The 18123-nt window shown below is 45.9% G+C and overlaps 1 protein-coding gene across 11 annotated transcripts in view; it reads left to right on the top strand.

Moving 5' to 3' along the window:
* Window positions 1-18123, top strand: part of RBMS1 (RNA binding motif single stranded interacting protein 1) — a 442165-nt gene that overhangs the window by 211569 nt on the left and 212473 nt on the right. Inside the window, exon 1 of one of the 11 annotated variants that reach the window (XM_056533370.1) lies at window positions 10028-10885. The exons of the other annotated variants lie outside the window; for them this stretch is intronic. Within the exon in view, the coding sequence (XP_056389345.1) occupies window positions 10835-10885 (51 nt within the window). The 5' untranslated portion in view covers window positions 10028-10834. Of the gene's footprint in view, window positions 1-10027; window positions 10886-18123 lie in introns of those variants that run through there. 11 annotated transcript variants of the gene reach the window in all.

The raw sequence follows: 18123 nt of genomic DNA, 5'->3' as shown, positions 1-18123 counted from the left end.
AATATTCTTTAGGTATATGTATCACAAATCATGAATACTGATATAAATAATGAGAGCAGAGAAGCACAGTCATTCTATAGTTAACCTTATTGCTTTCCTGTCCTAGGGTCTCTGCTTCTATTCCTACCAGGGCAACATTTGCCTGGGTTAGCGGTTTCCAAACGGTGGCCCTCCAGATGTTGCAAAACTACAACTCCCAGCATACCCAGACAGCCATTGGGAGTTGTAGTCTTGCAACAACTGGAGGCACCCTGGTTGGGAAACACTGCCTTACTTTATGGAACCTAGATGAAAATTCCCATTAGAGATGTAATGGCAGCCATATTGGTTGTAACCCAACTTTCTCAAAACAGATATAACTTAGAAATGAAAGGTGGGTGGCCAAAGAACCTACATTTTAATAGGCATATAGCCATGGTTAAATTTGACGCAGATCTTTTAAGTCTTGTCGATGAATGCAGCAGGTGACTATTGGCCACTAGAGATTAGACTAGACTAGACTAGACTGGATTAGACTAGAAAAGACTAGACTGGACTGGACTAGATTAGAACTAGCCTATTATTAGACATCAGTAATATGAAGAGAACAGAAATGTGATGTCAAACCTATCCGCCTGACCACAGTTTTTGTGGCATTCGACCACCTGCAAAATAAAAAATAAAAAAAAGAAGAAAATTTATTTTTTTGGACATGGACCATAAAGTCACCAGTAGACTATGTCCATTAAATAAAATCCATCCTGAACATGGGCGACTTTATAGATGTGAATGTAGCCTATCCAGACTGTTGCGGACTCTCCTAGCAACTTATTATCTGCAAACAATCCTGACTTATCCCAAGATTTGAATATAGAAAACAATCTATTATTATTATTATTATAATATATATAATAATGCTCTCCTATATACGGGTTCTTCCCCAATAATACAACAGGTGCCTTTTCCCGCTCCATACTTTTATGTCCCCCATCAAACAGAAGTTCCGCGTTTCAGCACCAGAATACTGCAGAGCTGTAAGATTAATAGTTGCAAAGTGATTTCCTTTTAGCATGCAAAACCACAGGTATTTTTATTAGCATATTATTAATATCTGACTGTGTGTGCCCATACTGTACCATTCATATCACGCTGTATTGAAGCTAATCTAATTTCCAGCTTCAGTGACCTTATAAGCTCCAATAGGTCTGCTTACCAGCCTGCACGTTGTGTCTGTTTTCTCCTATTATTATTTATGCCTTAGAAGACCATGTAGTCGTATAATTTGCTGCTACATTTCTATAACTTAGAAATACGGTGCTTTTTGTTTGTTTGTTTTATACTCTTTTCACTGCCCTGGTTTTGGATTTCACAAGGGAAAAAAATGAAATCCTGTTGTGTTTTTTTTTTTGCTGTGGATTTTAATGCACAACAATCCATGTGACCTCTAATAGGGATAGCGTGCCCTTGACAACTGATCCCATAAATCCATTTTATCTAGTCTATCCCCTATGCAAATTAAATAATAGATCTGTAGCAGCGTGCTGGCAGATTGCATTTGGTTTTATCCTCGTCCGTTCTCTTGTTACAGGAAAGGGTTACGTTTTTTCTAGCAGCGGAGAGGCGTTATTGTGTTTAATGGCAGGTAAGTCTCTAACATATGGTGGGTAGCGTCAATGTAAACTGATGAGCTCTGGGTGACTTCAGCTATTCAGTCACCAAGGGCAGGCTGTCCTTGGTGGTCACCGTCCCCTCCTCAGCTAAGCCGGTGTGATTTTTAACAATTAGGCCACCATGAAGACCACTTGTCTAGCACAGAGGTCAGTGTGGAAGTCAGCTATGTGCAGCTGCTGCTGCTGAACTTGTGAGACCTAGAACTGATTAGTGATGAGCAGCAGAGCTACCGTATTTTTCGCCGTATAAGACGCACTTTTTCTTCCCCAAAACTGGGGGAAAAAGTCGGTGCGTCTTATACGGTGAATACACCCCTATCGCGGCGGTCCCTGCGGCCATCAACGGCCGGGACTCGCGGCTAATACAGGACATCACCGATCGCGGTGATGCCCTGTATTAACCCTTCAGACGCGCCGATCAAAGCTGACCGCCGCGTGTGAAGGGAAAGTGACACTAACCCGGCTGTTCAGTCGGGCTGTTCGGGACCGCCGCGATTTCACCACGGCGGTCCTGAACAGCCCGACTGAATATCCGGGTTAGTGCTTACAGGACACCGGGAGGGACCTTACCTGCCTCCTCGGTGTCTTCTCCGTTCAGGGATCCCCTGTATGGCCGGCACTCTCCTTCCTCGTCATCACGTCGTCGCGTACGTGCGTCGGCGTGCGTAACGACGTGATGGCGGCGACGGAGAGCGAGGATACCCGGCCGGCAGCAGAGACGTTCCGGAGCGACGGGGACAGCGATGGAGCGACATCCAGGGCAGCGGTGACGGGTCCGGAGCGGCGGGGACACGTGAGTATTACCTCCTATGCAGTGGTCTTCAATCTGCGGACCTCCCGATGTTGCAAAACTACAACTCCCAGCATGCCCGGACAGCCAACGGCTGTCCGGGCACGCTGGGAGTTGTAGCTTTGCAACATCTGTAGGTCCGCAGGTTGAAGACCACTATTGGGCTCAAAATCTTTATTTTTTTAAATTTTGCACCTATAAATTGGGTGCGTCTTATACGCCGGTGTGTCCTATAGGGCAAAAAATACGGTAATATTCGAATTTGCGATATTTTGCAAATATATGGACGAATATTAATCCTACTTTGGCGAAATTTGCTATGTTCGTTCACTTTTTTTTCATGCGAAAATACGCATGAAAAATTTGCATAAAAATTTGCATGTGAAAAAAAACAAAAAAAAAAGAATACTCCTCATTCTGTATATATAGCACTATATTCAAAATATTCACAGAATCTTGAAGTGCCGATATTCGCAATAAAAATTTGTATTACGAATGTTCGTGCTCAACACTAGCACTGATGCCAGTCACTGAATATCATCACCCTTTCTTTCAAATGAGGGTTCAAATATTTCCTATGTTTAATTCGTTTTTTTCTTCACTAGTTTATCCTACAAGTATTAAGGCTAAGTTCACACACTGGCCCTCATTTACTATTGCAAACCCGACATGTTTTGCCAGATTCTGCGCCAGAACTGAAAAAACCCCGACTAACTCTCCATTTTGCTAAGAAAACCTGAAAAGGGGGGCGTGGTCGCTGGGAAAGGGGGCGTGGTCTCCGAAAAGGGGCGTGTTACCAACATTTTCACAAAAACCCGACATATTTACTAAGGTTTCCACATAAAATGTGGTGGATTTAAAACCAGACAGATCAGAGCATGTGTTAAAAAAAAAAAATTTTAAGGAAAAGTGCAAAATGTAGGGAAACCTTAGTAAATACCGTGGGAAAAAAATTGTAGGGAATTAAAACTCACAAAGAAAACTACACAACATTCTGCTATGCGAACAGAGCAGCAGAATCACATTGAAATCAATGGGACTCTGGTGCTGTGGAATTTACCGTATTTTTCGCCCTATAAGACGCACCCAATTTTAAAGGTGCAAAATCTAGAAAAAAAAGATTCTGAACCCAACAGCCGTTGGCTGTCCGGGCATTCTGGGAGCTGTAGTTTTGCAACATCTGGAGGTCCGCAGGTTGAAGACCACTGGATAGGAGGTAATACTCACGTGTCCCCGCCGCTCCGGACCGTCACCGCTGCCCTGGATGTCGCCCTCCATCACTGTCGCCGCGTCCCCGGGGTGTCCCCGACGCTCCAGATGTCTTCGCACGCACGCCGCTCCTATTGGATGACGGGACGGCATGCGCGACGATGTGATGACGTCGAAGGAGAGCGCCGGCCATGCAGGGGATCCCGGCACGGAGCAGACACCGAGGAGGCAGGTAAGGTCCCTCCCGGTGTCCTGTAAGCTGTTCGGTACGCAGCGTTTTCCCCGCGGCGGTCCTGAACAGCCCGACTGAGCAGCCGGGTTAGTGTCACTTTCACTTCAGACGCAGCGGTCAGCTCTGATCGCCGCGTCTGAAGGGTTAATACAGGGCATCACCGCGATCGGTGATTTCCTGTATTAGCCGCGGGTCCCGGCCGTTGATGGCTGCAGGGACCGCAGCGATAGGTGTGTATTCGCCGTATAAGACGCACCAACTTCCCCCCCCCTTCTTCTAAACTGGGGAAGAAAAAGTGCGTCTTATACGGCAAAAAATACGGTACATGCGGAATTCCTTAGAGCCCCGGCTCTCCTATACAGCGGCACGTCACGACCCCCGCCCGAAGCAGGGGCCGCCACGGCGCCTCTTTATAATTCTATGGGAGAGCCGAAGATTGTCGAAAGGCTCTCCCATAGAGCTATATGGAGGAGCGGGGGTCGTGACGCGCCGCTGTATAGAAAGCCGGGGCTCTAAACAGGAGATCGCGGGGGACCCCCTGCGATCTAAAACGTATCCCCTATCCTTCAGATGATCACATGTGCCATATTTTGCTATGTATTTTCTGCAGCTGATTTTGCTACCCATTGACTTCAATGGATGCAGCAGCAAATATGCAGCAAAATTTGGCACGTGTGACCCACACAATGAATGTCATGTATAGAATGGAGGTGGTGGCAATGCCGCTACCTCTATGGACACTGGAATCTTAAGATTAGTGGGTGCCCCCTAACTCAGATCAACCTGCCAGTGACTAATGTCATGATGGGGTTCTCTACATCTATAACTTGGTTATAGAGTTATTTCTGCAACAATAAGGCTAAGTTCACACTATGGATTCTCCAGTCAGCGCTAGGACTTCGTAAACATTGCCCTCCCCATAGACGGCAATGTCTTCCACGCGGATTCTGCCTAAGGAATGACCGAGATCATTCTTTTGGTAGCAGAATTTCAGCGGTACAATATACGCAGCTGGAATTCCGGAACGTGCACCGTGCAGCAATCTAATAACAGCAATGCATTCTGCTGCACCAGTATTTCCATGCAGTATTTCAGAATGGAATTTTGTGTGAAAATTACATCGTGTGAACCTAACCTTAGCCAAAGGCTGACCAGGCATGCTGGGAATCGTAGTTTTTCGAAAGCTGAGGGCACACTGGTTGGGAAACACTGGCGTAGAGCATAGGTAGATACCCCTCGAATGATAGTGTGCGTTTCCGGCTACAGCTAGTGATGAGCAAATTAATTTGGCGCAAAATGGTCAAAATTTTACAAACAAATTAAAAACCCATAGAACAGGATTTGTTTTATCCTTGTTCCTGTACATTGCGCAGGGAGGGCACTACTGTATGCTTCATACCTTCCACCGAATATATTCATTGGGGCGAGCGCTCTCTGGCTTGTAGTTTTGTACAGTGGTCTCAACATACGATGGTAATTCGTTCCAAACGGACCATCGTTTGTTGAAACCATCGCATGTTGAGGGATCGGTGCAATTTAAAGTATAGGACAGTGGTCTACAACCTGCGGACCTCCAGATGTTGCAAAACTACAACACCCAGCATGCCCGGACAGCCGTTGGCTGTCCGGGCATGCTGGGTGTTGTAGTTTTGCAACATCTGGAGGTCCGCAGGTTGTAGACCACTGTTAGAGGAAGTTGTACTCACCTGTCCCAGCCGCACCGGACCGTCACCGCTGGCCAGGATGTCACCGTCCATCGCTGTCGCCGCGTCCCCCAGGTTTCCCCGACGCTCCGGCAAGGCCTCCGCTTCCCCGGCATCCTAGCTCTCCGTCGCCGCCATCACGTTGCTACGCATGCCGCTCCTATTGGATGACGGGACGGCGTGTGCAGCGACGTGATGACGACGATGGAGAGCGCCAACGATGCAGGGGATCCCGAAGAGGACGCGCCGGAGTCCCGAGGACAGGTAAGAGACAACACCGGAGCTCACGGGGCACCGTAAATGGCTATCCGGTGGCAGCTGAAGCAGTCTGCACTGTCGGATAGCCGTTTATGAGATGGCCCCGACATACAAAAGCATCGTATGTTGATGCTGCCTTCAACATGCGATGGCCTCTGAGAGGCCATCGCATTTTGAAATTATCGTATGTCGGGGCCATCGTAGGTCGAGGGGTCACTGTAACAGGCTGGAGACCACTGATGTAATGCCATGTCACATCTCATGCCCTGATTGTACATGTCATCTTGCGGGGCAATCGGGGGACTTCTACATCTGAATCTCAACCAGAAACGAATCTTGCTCATTTTCATTTACAGCCTTTGGCTGTCTGGGTATGATGGGAGTTGTAGTTTTGCAACAGCTGGAAAGCCGGAGGCTGAAGACCACTACATTAGAGCCTGTCTCTAATCTTGGACTTGCATTTGAAGGCTGTCCAGTCATGCTGGAAGTTGTAGTTTTTGTGCAGGTTAAGGAATGTTCATCTCATCCCCGGGTTGTACAGATTTGATCTTCCAGGGCAATCAGGGGACTTTACATCTGGATCTGAACCAGAAACGAATCTTGGAAAATTTGCTCGTCTTCAGTTACAGCCAATGGATGCCAAATCTCTAGGGTTCCCGCCATATTTGAGTGGTGGTGCCTTTCTTTAGTATTTCCAACCAAGCTGTCCGGATAAGGCTGGGTCCACACTACGTTTTGTCCCATACGGGAGCGCATACGGCAGGGGGGAGCTAAAAGCTCGCGCTCCCGTATGTGACCGTATGCGCTCCCGTATGTCATTCATTTCAATGAGCCGACCGGAGTGAAACGTTCGGTCCGGTTGGCTCATTTTTGCGCCGTATGCGCTTTTACAACCGGACCTAAAACTGTGGTCAACCACGGTTTTAGGTCCGGTTGTAAAAGCGCATACGGCGCAAAAATGAGCCGACCGGACCGAACGTTTCACTCCGGTCGGCTCATTGAAATGAATGACATACGGGAGCGCATACGGTCACATACGGGAGCGCAAGGTTTTAGCTCCCTCCTGCCGTATGCGCTCCCGTATGGGACAAAACGTAGTGTGGACCCAGCCTAAGCTGGGAGTTGTAATTTTTTGCCTTAGTAAACTGAACTAACTTTAAAGGGGCACTCCAGGGAACTTAACTTTTTAGACACTTAGAGGTAGATTTTTCAAAATCTGTGCAAAGAAAGAGTTGGCCAGTTGCCCATAGCAACCAATCAGATCGCTTCTTTCATTTTTAAATAGGTCTCTGAGAAATGAAGAAGTCATCTGATTGGTTGCTATGGGCAACTTTTCCTCTGCACAGGTTTAATAAATCCCCCGCTTATTCCCAATCCACAGGATCGGGGATGTGTCCGAATGCAGGGGCCTCGGCTACGTATGCGTCCTTGGTGCACTCCAGCCCCCACCTTCCTGGGCAAACCCAAGTGACGGCGTGCTTGGCCAATCACCAGCTGAGGCAGGACACCGCTGCGGCCGGTGATTGGCGGAGCGGGCTGTCACTTGCTCCATCCAGGAAGATGGAGGGGATTGTGGAAGGGTCCCAGTGGTTGGACCCCCCCCTCGATCAGCCCCTTATCCCCTATCCTGTGTATAGGGGAAAGTGTCTAAAAAGTTCAGTTCCCTGGACTACCCCTTCAAATCCTAACATGCTAAGAAACCTTATAAGGATTTCACTGAGTGCATTCAGATCTGAGCTACTCAAGAGGTTCTGCAGCAGCTCAGCCCTAACAGAACAGGGGGGGGGGGTGTAAATCCCCCCATAATGTCCCAAATGCCAATAAAACATAATGGTAGTCTCAAAAATAAAAACTTGGGGGTCTTACAAAACTTCAACTCCCAGTATGCTTTGAAAAAAAAAAAATGCTTTTGGAAGTTTATTGCATGTATTCACATCTGAGCTTCTCAAGAAGTTCTGCAGCAGCTCAGCCCCTGCACAACAAAGGTGGAGGTAATCCCCCAACGATGTCCTGAGTGCCCACAAAAACCTTTTTAGTCTCCAAAAAAGAAACTTGGGTCTGTTTCTAAACTACAACTCCCAGTATGCATGAAAAAAAAGTTACTTTAAATCCTAAAATAAAAAAAAGGCTTTTATACGGCGTCCATTGTAGGACATCGTCAGCCGTAACTCCGTCCAGCCTCCTCCCTCGGACCAATCGCCATCAGTCGTCAGCCGTAACTCCGTCCTGCATCAGGCGAAACAGCATCCCGCCTCCTCCCTCGGACCAATCACCATCAGTCGTCCGCCACAACTCCCCCCTTACTCATCCAAAACTCCCTCGTCCAAAACGCCATCATCCCTCAGAAGATTCTCCCTCAGATGCAACGTCCTCCCACATAGCAGAGCCGGCGCTGCACAGCATGTATAGCAGAGTCAAAACTGTGAAACTTGCACGTGTACGACGGACACTACATGTGCTACAGAGTCTGTATATCAGAGCCGACACTGAAGAGCGTGTACTGCAGAACCCGTATAGCAGAGCCGACACTGAATAGTGTGTACAGCAGAACCCGTATAGCAGAGCCAACACTGAATAGTGTGTACAGCAGAACCCGTATAGCAGAGCCGACACTGAATAGCGTGTACTGCAGAACCCGTATAGCAGAGCCTTCACTGAATAGTGTGTACAGCAGAACCCGTATAGCAGAGCCAACACTGAATAGTGTGTACAGCAGAACCCGTATAGCAGAGCCAACACTGAATAGTGTGTACAGCAGAACCCGTATAGCAGAGCCGACACTGAATAGTGTGTACAGCAGAACCCGTATAGCAGAGCCGACACTGAATAGTGTGTACAGCAGAACCGACACTGAAGAGCATGTACTGCAGAACCCGTATAGCAGAGCCGACACTGAACAGCGTGTACAGCAGAACCCGTATGGCAGAGCATTCACTGAATAGTGTGTACAGCAGAACCCGTATAGCAGAGCCGACACTGAATAGTGTGTACAGCAGAACCCGTATAGCAGAGCCGACACTGAAGAGCATGTACTGCAGAACCCGTATAGCAGAGCCGACACTGAATAGTGTGTACATCAGAACCCGTATAGCAGAGCCGACACTGAATAGTGTGTACAGCAGAACCCGTATAGCAGAGCCGACACTGAAGAGCATGTACTGCAGAACCCGTATAGCAGAGCCGACACTGAATAGCATGTACTGCAGAACCCGTATAGCAGAGCATTCACTGAATAGTGTGTACAGCAGAACCCGTATAGCAGAGCCGACACTGAATAGCATGTACTGCAGAATCCGTATAGCAGAGCCGATACTGAATAGCATGTACAGCAGAACCCGTATAGCAGAGCCGACACTGAATAGTGTGTACAGCAGAACCCGTATAGCAGAGAGACAACACTGAATAGCGTGTACAGCAGAACCCATATAGCAGAGAGACAACACTGAATAGTGTGTACAACAGAACCCGTATAGCAGAGCCTACACTGAATAGTGTGTACAGCAGAACCCGTATAGCAGAGCCGACACTGAATAGCGTGTACAGCAGAACCCGTATAGCAGAGCCGACACTGAATAGTGTGTACAGCAGAACCCATATAGCAGAGCCGACACTGAATAGCGTGTACAGCAGAACCCGTATAGCAGAGCCGACACTGAATAGCGTGTACAGCAGAACCCGTATAGCAGAGAGACACCACTGACTCGGCTCTGCTACACTGCAGGAAGGGTTTTCGTCTGAGGGATGACGGAGTTTTGGATGAGGGAGTTTTGGATGATGGAGGAGGGAGTTGCGGCTGACACCTGAGAGATTGGTCCGAGGCGGGACGCTCTTTCGCCTGATGCGGGACGGAGTTACGACTGACGATATCCTAAAATGGACACTGTACTTATAGGAGTTTATGGAGTCCATTCAGATCTGAGCTTCACCAAGAAGGTCCGCAGCAGCTCAGCCCTTGCAGAATATGGGGGTCTTTAATCCCCCCCAAGATATCCAGGTTGCCCATTAAATATATTTTAAGTCTCCAAAATAGAAACTTAAGGGGGACATTCATCCAAACCTGTGTAGAGGAAAAGTTGCTGAGTTGCCCATAGCAACCAATCAGATCGCTTCTTTGATTTTGCAGAGGCCTTTTCAAAAGTGAAAGAAGTGATCTGATTGGTTGCTATGGGCAACTCAACTTTTCCTCTAGACAGGTTTCGATAAATCTCCCACTAAGGGCTGTATCGAAACTACAACTCCCAGCATGCTTTAAAAAAAAACAACTAAGTTTAAATGCTGAAGTGTTCAGGACTTTTACAGAGTGCTTTCAGACCTGAGCTTCCCATGAAGTTCTGCAGCAGCTTAGCCCCTACTATCCTCTGCCCCCAGCACTTGCCCCCATCTTTCCTCTCACAGCCGAGTACAGGAAGGAGGTGATGGCTGCACTGAGGAATGTGTGGTATGCCTAGCGGAAGATACCATTACTCGCCAAGGGGGGTAGCCGGGACTGCCCGTTTACGCTTTTACACGGGTTTTGTCCGAGTTTATCATCGACTCTTCCGTTCCTTCGGGCTGTGTCTGTGTCGCAGCCTAAATGAGGATAGCGAGTGAGGGGGATTGTACCGGGAACAATAGGCCAGATTGTCGGGAGTGCTCCCCCCCCCCTCCGCCACTGCGCTTTGGTACATCCCGTGGTAGGTGGGATCGGCTCTGCGGGGAAGTCTCTGGCAGATCAATGAAGTCGCTTTGATGGCAGTGTCGGCCAATTGAGCGGAGCGCCAGGGGCACACACGATCATCATCGTCAGAACAAGGGGGGCTAACGATTGTCACCCGGGCCGGGTAAACGTGCTGTGAGTCGGGTCGGGGGGGGGACACAGCCGGGTGTGGTGCCGCCCTGTATCCCGGAGAAGAAGGACTTTGTGGGGAAACTTAACGCTACAAAAGTTGCCTTTCTTATCCGCTGGAGGATCCCCGGGCACGGCGAGGGTACAGGAGCCGGGCACGGACCAGGAATGATTTTTCCAAGTAGCAGTAACCCTGTGAGAACCCCGTATAGGAAGCAGGTGAGACGGAGAAGGCTTTCATTGTATCCTGTGATCTGCCGCCCTGATCGCCCAGATGTGGTCTGACGCGTCCTTGGCCGATTGGGACAGATGTGTTTTGGTCGGCCGATCGGATTAGGCGTTGTCATGTGTTACTTGTCTAGCAGATCGGATCTTCTGGGTTTAAAAAGATGACACTTTAAATGTAGTCTCCAGATGAGGAAGGACTACAACTCCCAGCATGTGGTATTTTTTATTTATTTTTGCTTGCAAAGATGGGCAGGATGTAGGGCAGTGGTCTTCAGCCTCTGGCTGTTGTAGAACTACAATGTTCAGCATCCCAGGGCAGATGCAAATCATAGAGTAGAAGCAGTGGTTTTTAGGTGCCTCCAGCTGTTGCAAAACTACAACTCCCAGCATGCCCGGACAGCCGAAGCCTGGGAGTTGTATTTTTATTTATTTTTTTTTTTTGACAGCTGGAGGCACCCTGGTTGGGGGGAAAATACTGGATTAGAGACGGGCTCTAAAGTGGTGGTCTGAAACTACAACTCCCAGCATACACCGTGCTGAGAGTTGTAATTCTTGCAACAGCTGGGGAGCCACAGGTTGGAGACCACTGATTTAAGGCCATGTCAGATCTCATGCCCTGATGGTACAGATGTGTATTGATGGGTTAGTATGGGGATGCATCTGGTTGTATGAAGTTGTGTGTGTGTGTGTGTATGTATATATATTGCCATTTGCTGTTCCAGGATGCTGGGATTTGTAGTTTTGCAACAGCTGGAGGTTGACTGGTAGTTTCAACGTGTGTGTAAAATATGTGTGTGTGTGTGTGTGTATATATATATATATATATATATATATATATATATATATATATATATATAATATATGTGTGTTATGGCATGTCCTGCCTGTATATACTGTATATATAGGATCATATAAGGATCATATCACATTATATACTCCCAGTAAAGATCTGTATGCAATCCTCTGGCTTTGCATGACTATGTCCTGCCTAAATGTGCATATATCAGATCATATGAGCTGTGTGTATACGTCTGTGTGTGTGTATATATATATATATGTGTGTGTGTGTGTGTGTATATATGTATATGTATATATATATATATATATATATATATATATATATATATATATATATATATATATATTATATACACACACTACAAAGAGTTCTGCTTGCAATCTCCTGGCTTTGTGGGATCATGTAGGATCTAGTGTCCTGGCTGTACAATTTGTGTGTTACAGGGGATGGGTCTGGTGCAGATATCCTGTGTATGTGTGTATATATATATATATATATATATATATATATATATATTCCAACTCTATAGTCCTATACTAATTGATTAAGGACCTTTTTCATATAACTGTCCTGACTCCATATATGTCCACAGAACCTCATGCATACATCATATTACAAGTATATGCAGAAAGTTGGTGTGTGTGTGTGTGTGTGTGTGTGTGTATATATATATATATATATATATATATATATATATATATATATTTATAATGCACGGAGCTATATTTATTCCTGGATATACATAAGCCGGAGGGATCAGCCTGGTCTGTCGTGATCTTGTCTTTGGGACTGTGAATTGGCTATCCTGCTTGTACTGAGTCATTGGAATATCCTTGTGATGCTGTGAGCTATCCTCTCCATTATATGAGCAGTGGAGGCTGTAAGCGATCTGATAATCCTGGGTGTATGGGAAGCAGTGGGTGATGTATGTAATGCTTCTTTATGTCAGCCATACAGGATCATATTCAGGGCTCATAGGCTGCGGTCACCTTGTCTTCTTTATTACAGCAATGGGTGCTATGGGCTGGTGTGTGTGTGTGTGTGTATGTATATATATATATATATATATATATATATATATATATATATATATATATATATATAATATTGCCATTGGCGAATCTGTCCCAGGCAGCCTTCTAATCCTTACCAAATGTAACACAAAGTTGCCTTCTTTAGGATTAGAATTTTATTGTGATGCTAGTGAGACTAGTTTATCATTTTGCATGCCAGGTGTGATGTGTTACATTTATATATACTGTACATATAAGTTTACTGTGATATATATATATATATATATATATATATATATATATATATATAATTTTTTTTAATCTATTAACAACCTCCCTATAGTGCTCTGTTTCCTAACCAGGGTGCCTCCAGCTGTTGCAAAACTACCACTCCCAGCATGCCCGGACAGCCAACGGCTGTCCGGGCATGCTGGGAGTGGTAGTTTTGCAACAGCTGGAGGCACCCTGGTTGGGAAACACTGCCATAGTGCAAAGTCACTTTCATATTGATTTGTGTGCATGGCCTTTTTATTAATTTGTTTGTTTATTTTTCTTATTTCTGATTCTTTATTTTCCTTTTGCAAAAAGGAAACAACGTCCCTATAATGCAGTATAAGTGCAGGGGTTCCCAACCAGCGTGCCTCCAGCTGTTGCAAAACTACAACTCCCAGCGTGCCCGGGACAGCCTTTGGCTTTGGAGTCGTAGTTTGGCAACAGCTGGAGGCACACTGGTTGGAAAACACTGCCATAGTGCATAGTTCACTTTTATATGGATTTGTGTATATGGTCTATTTATTTATTTATTTTTTATTTGTTTATTTATCTTCTAAGTTTCTGATTCTTTGTTTTCCTTTTGCTAAAAGGAGAGAGAGAGGGGAAAAAAATAAATAAATAAAAAAGCGTCACTGGCTTCATTCAATGCAACAAAGAAATCCCATAAAATGACATTGTATGCAGCACACCCTGCCCTCCGTCGCTTTAGCACCGTAAAGGCCAAATTGTTAGGGTGTGCAGTATTTTTTTTTATTTTTTTTATTTTTTTTTCCTTCTCACTCCACCTGTAAAACTCTGTAATGAAGCGGTTCACCCCTTTAGGTTGTGTTATGTGCCTGTGTTTGTTGTCAGCGCACCACAGGGTGTTAGCATTGAGATGCAAAAAAAAAAAAAAAAACTGCTGAGGGTGAGGCCTCTTACTGGAAGGGCTGTACCGTGTGCGGATGTGAGTTTTCTGCCTAGTCTTGTGTATGCAGATAAGATTCAGTGCATACATTCAGACAGACCTCTGTGAATCAGCAGCATGCACACTTCCCTTCTTTTAATTTTAATTTTTTTAAATTTTAAATTCATTGCAGAACGTGCGGGCATTATCCTGGCCAGGAGAGTTTAGGGTACCAGGGGGGCGTTTGTCTCAAACCTCCTTTTTTTATTATTATTATTATTTATTTTTTTGTTACCGTTTGGCCAACAGTCTGTATAGGCTGTATCCTATTTGGTCTGCACCGGCTTCGGCAAAGTCACGTCAGCTGGCACGCGTGACTCTCTTTGTCGTTATATTGGAGATTATAGAGAGAAGGGTCGCTGTACGCTAAGGTGGGAGCCGAGATGTCTTTGCCTTTGCAGCGCGCTGCTGTGTTTTATCTATGTTTTGTACTGTAGTTTGGAGTAGCCGTAGAAGAAGTCCAGTGACGCGGAATCGTAGAATGTTGCAGAATCTCGTCGTACCGCTTTTTATTTTTTTAATTTTTTTTTTTATTTTTTCAAATTCAATGGGCCTATTTTCTACAGCAGATTTGCTTCAGCAGATTTTGCTGCCCATTAAAGGGCAGATGAAACCGATTTATGACAGGTGAGGGCGGCAAATGAAGGTGGTGACAGGGCTCGTCCGGGATTCGAACCCGGGGCCTCTCGCACCCAAAGCGAGAATCGTACGCCTAAACCAACGAGCCAGAGGTTCATTTGCCGCCCTCACCTGTCATAAATTGGTTTCATCTGCTCACCTCTGGCTCGTTGAGAGAGGCCCTGCGAGAGGCCCCGGGTTCGAATCCCTGACGAGCCCTGTCACCACCTTCATTTGCCCATTAAAGGGGTAGACTTCCATAGACTTGCATTGAGGGGGCGGGGCGTGAGGTCACTATGCTCGGAGCCTCCAGCGCCGCAGAGAGCTCGCAAAGGTGGGTGCTGAATGACAGATTGTGGAGGTCCCCAGTGGACCCAGGGACCCCCGCGATCAGACATCTTATCCCCTATCCTTTGGATAGGGGATAAGATGTATTAGGGCAGGAGTACCCCTTTTAAAGGATAGGGATAAGATGCCTGACCGCGGGAGTCCTGCCGCTGGGGACCCCCGTGATCTTGCACGCGGCACCCCGTTTGTAATCAGTGTTCGCTCTGGGTCTGATTACGGGCGATCACAGGGCGGGCGGCGTGTGACGTCACGACTCCGCCCCCGTGTGAAGTCACGCTCCGCCCCTCAATGCAAGCCTACGGGAGGGGGCATGCTAGCTGTCACGCCCCCTCCCATAGGCTTGCATTGAGGGGCGGAGCGTGTCGTCACACGGTGGCGCAGGCGAGACGTCACACACCGCCCGCCCTGTGATCGCCTGTAATCAGACCCGGAGCGAACACGCTCCGGGGACTGATTACAAACGGGGTGCCGCGTGCAAGATCACGGGGGTCCCCAGCGGCAGGACTCCCGCGGTCAGGCATCTTATCCCCTATCCTTTGGATAGGGGATAAGATGTCTAAGCACCGGAGTACCCCTTTAAAGACAATGAGAAGCAAAATTTGCAGCAGATCTGCAGCATAAATACGCACCCTAACGTGCTGCAGAAAATCTGCAGCGGATTTTGCTACCATTGACTTCAATGGGTCAGCAGATAATCCACAATAGAGGCAGATTTGCAGATTTTCCTTCAGAAGTCAATGGTAGCAAAATCAGCTGCAGATTTTCCGCAGCAGATGCGTTACAAAAAATACGCAGGTAATCCGCCCGTGTGAATGGACCCTAAGGGTGCATTCACACGAGCGGATCCCCAGCGCGTATTTCACTCTGGATCCGCCGCTGAAGGACCACTGTATGTTGCCTTTACAGCTGCCTGCCGCTATGAGCAAACGCACTGTGATGTGTGAGTTGCTGTGCGCCTGCTAGCGGCCGCAATGTGTAAGAGTACACCGCGCATGGGCAGCGACTCGCACATTGCTTCAGTGTGTCTACTTGTAGTGGCGTTTTACCGCTCCGAATAAGCACGTGTAAAGGCAGCAAACAGCGGTCCTTCACCGGCAGATCTGCAGCGTAAGGGTGTGTTCACATGTGCTTATTTTCTGCTGCATGTTTGCTTTATTTTGTTGCCCATCGAAGTCAATGGGCATCAAAATCTGCAGCAGCAATCCGCAGAAAAAAATCCGTACGTGTGAACGGACCCCAAGGGTGAATTCACACATACAGTATCCTGCGTACGGTATATTTGTTGCACAGATTTTGAACCTGCAGATTTGATGCTGTGTTCAGTCATTTAGTTTACATTGAAATATGTAGCATAAAATCTGCAGTTTTTTTTTTTTTTTTTTATTGAGCATTTACAAATTACTTGATAAAGGGAGGACTCCCTTTGCAAAAAAATATTGTTAGCCTAAACATAAACGAAAAAGAAACAAATAAACAAGCCAATGCACATAGAGAGCAGTGTTTCCCAACCATGGTGCCTCCAGCTGTTGCAAAACTACAACTTCCAGCATGCCCCGACAGCCTTCGGCTGTCGGGGCATGCTGGGAGTTGTGGTTTTGACATGGAGAATAATGTGTATTCTAATACTATTTTATGTTTAAGTTCTAGTTTCTCTCATTGAAATGAACGTGCATGTGTTTCATCATTCAGGGAGAGAGCGAGGCGACAGCTTTGCCCTGTGCTCATAGCCTGGAAATAATGGGGAAGGTCTCTTGGGGCTTCTTTTATTATAAGTGACTGTTCAAATCAAAGCCATACTTACCGGAGAACGTAATAAAAGAGTACAAACACATAATACAAGAACAAACCATTAAAAAAAAAAATCTGCTGAAGACTGGGTGGTATTGACAAGTTTCAGAGGGAGGGAGGTGGGGGGGGGGGGGGTCTTCCTATCGAAATGAAGGCTGCCCTCTCCTTCATGAGTGATTCAAGCCTAGCAGAGGGTATCAGGTTGCTTTATAGCTATTATATATTGGTCTTTTATTTATTTATTTTTAATTTTTTTTGCCTATGTTTCATGTGACAGCTTTCGTCCTGGGAGCTCGACGCGGTTAAAGGGGTACCCCAATGGAAAACATTTAATTTTTATTTTTTAATCAACTGACGCCAGAAAATTTAGCAGATTTGTAAATTACTTCTATTAAAAAATCTTTATCCTTCCAGTAGTTATTAGCGGCTGTATATTACAGAGAAAGGTTCTTTTGTTTTTGGATTTCTTTTTTTTTTTTTTTGTCCACAGTGCTCTCTGCTGACACCTCTGTCTGTATCAGGAACTGTGTAGAGCAAAATAGGTTTGCTATGGGGATTTTGCTCCTATTCTGGCCAGTTCCTGATACAGACAGAGGTGTCAGCAGAGAGCACTGTGGACAGAAAAAAAAACAAGAAATCCAAAAAGAAAAGAACTTTCTCTGTAGTATACAGCAGCTAATAAATACTGGAAGGATACAGATTTCTTAATAGAAGTAATTTAGAAATCTGTTTTAAAGGTCACCCTCATTAAAAAATTTTTTTGCTATTGCACTCCTTTATGGTAATTAAAAAATATTTCTAATATACTTTGTTTAAAAATATAAAATAAACACCTCCAGCGCTAGCTCAGCACCTGTCATGGTAGGACACCTTATCCATCTAGCAATGCATTAAAAGGGTACTCCGGTGGAGGAAGAAAAGAGATCCTCTTTTTAAATAAACTGGTGCCAGAAAGTTAAAGGGGAACTCTCATTAAAACTAATTTTTGCTATTGCACTCCTTATGGTAAATAAAAAATATTTCTAATATACTTTGTTTAAAAAAAATGAAGTTTTCTATGTTTTATTTGTGCTTAAAAAAGCTCAAGAGCACATTTTCTCCCATCTTATACACAGACTTAGGACCGAAGCTCAAACACAAAGTGCAGCCTGGAGTGCTGAGGGGGGGGGGGGTGTCCAACCAACAGCATATGGCAGTGAAGTGTGAGAGGAGCTATGATTGGATGAGGCTGGACACCCCTCCCCCCTCAGCACTCCAGGCTGCACTTCCTGTGTTTGGGCTTTGGTCCTAAGTCTGTGTATAAGATGGGGAGAAAATGTGCTCTTGAGCTTTTTTAAGCACAAATAAAACATAGAAAACTTCATTTTTTTTAAACAAAGTATATTAGAAATATTTTTTATTTACCATAAGGAGTGCAATAGCAAAAATTAGTTTTAATGAGAGT

The sequence above is a fragment of the Hyla sarda genome, chromosome 8, assembly GCF_029499605.1.
Source record: "Hyla sarda isolate aHylSar1 chromosome 8, aHylSar1.hap1, whole genome shotgun sequence".
Classification (NCBI taxonomy): domain Eukaryota; kingdom Metazoa; phylum Chordata; class Amphibia; order Anura; family Hylidae; genus Hyla; species Hyla sarda.
This window is presented reverse-complemented; position numbering and strand designations above follow the sequence as displayed.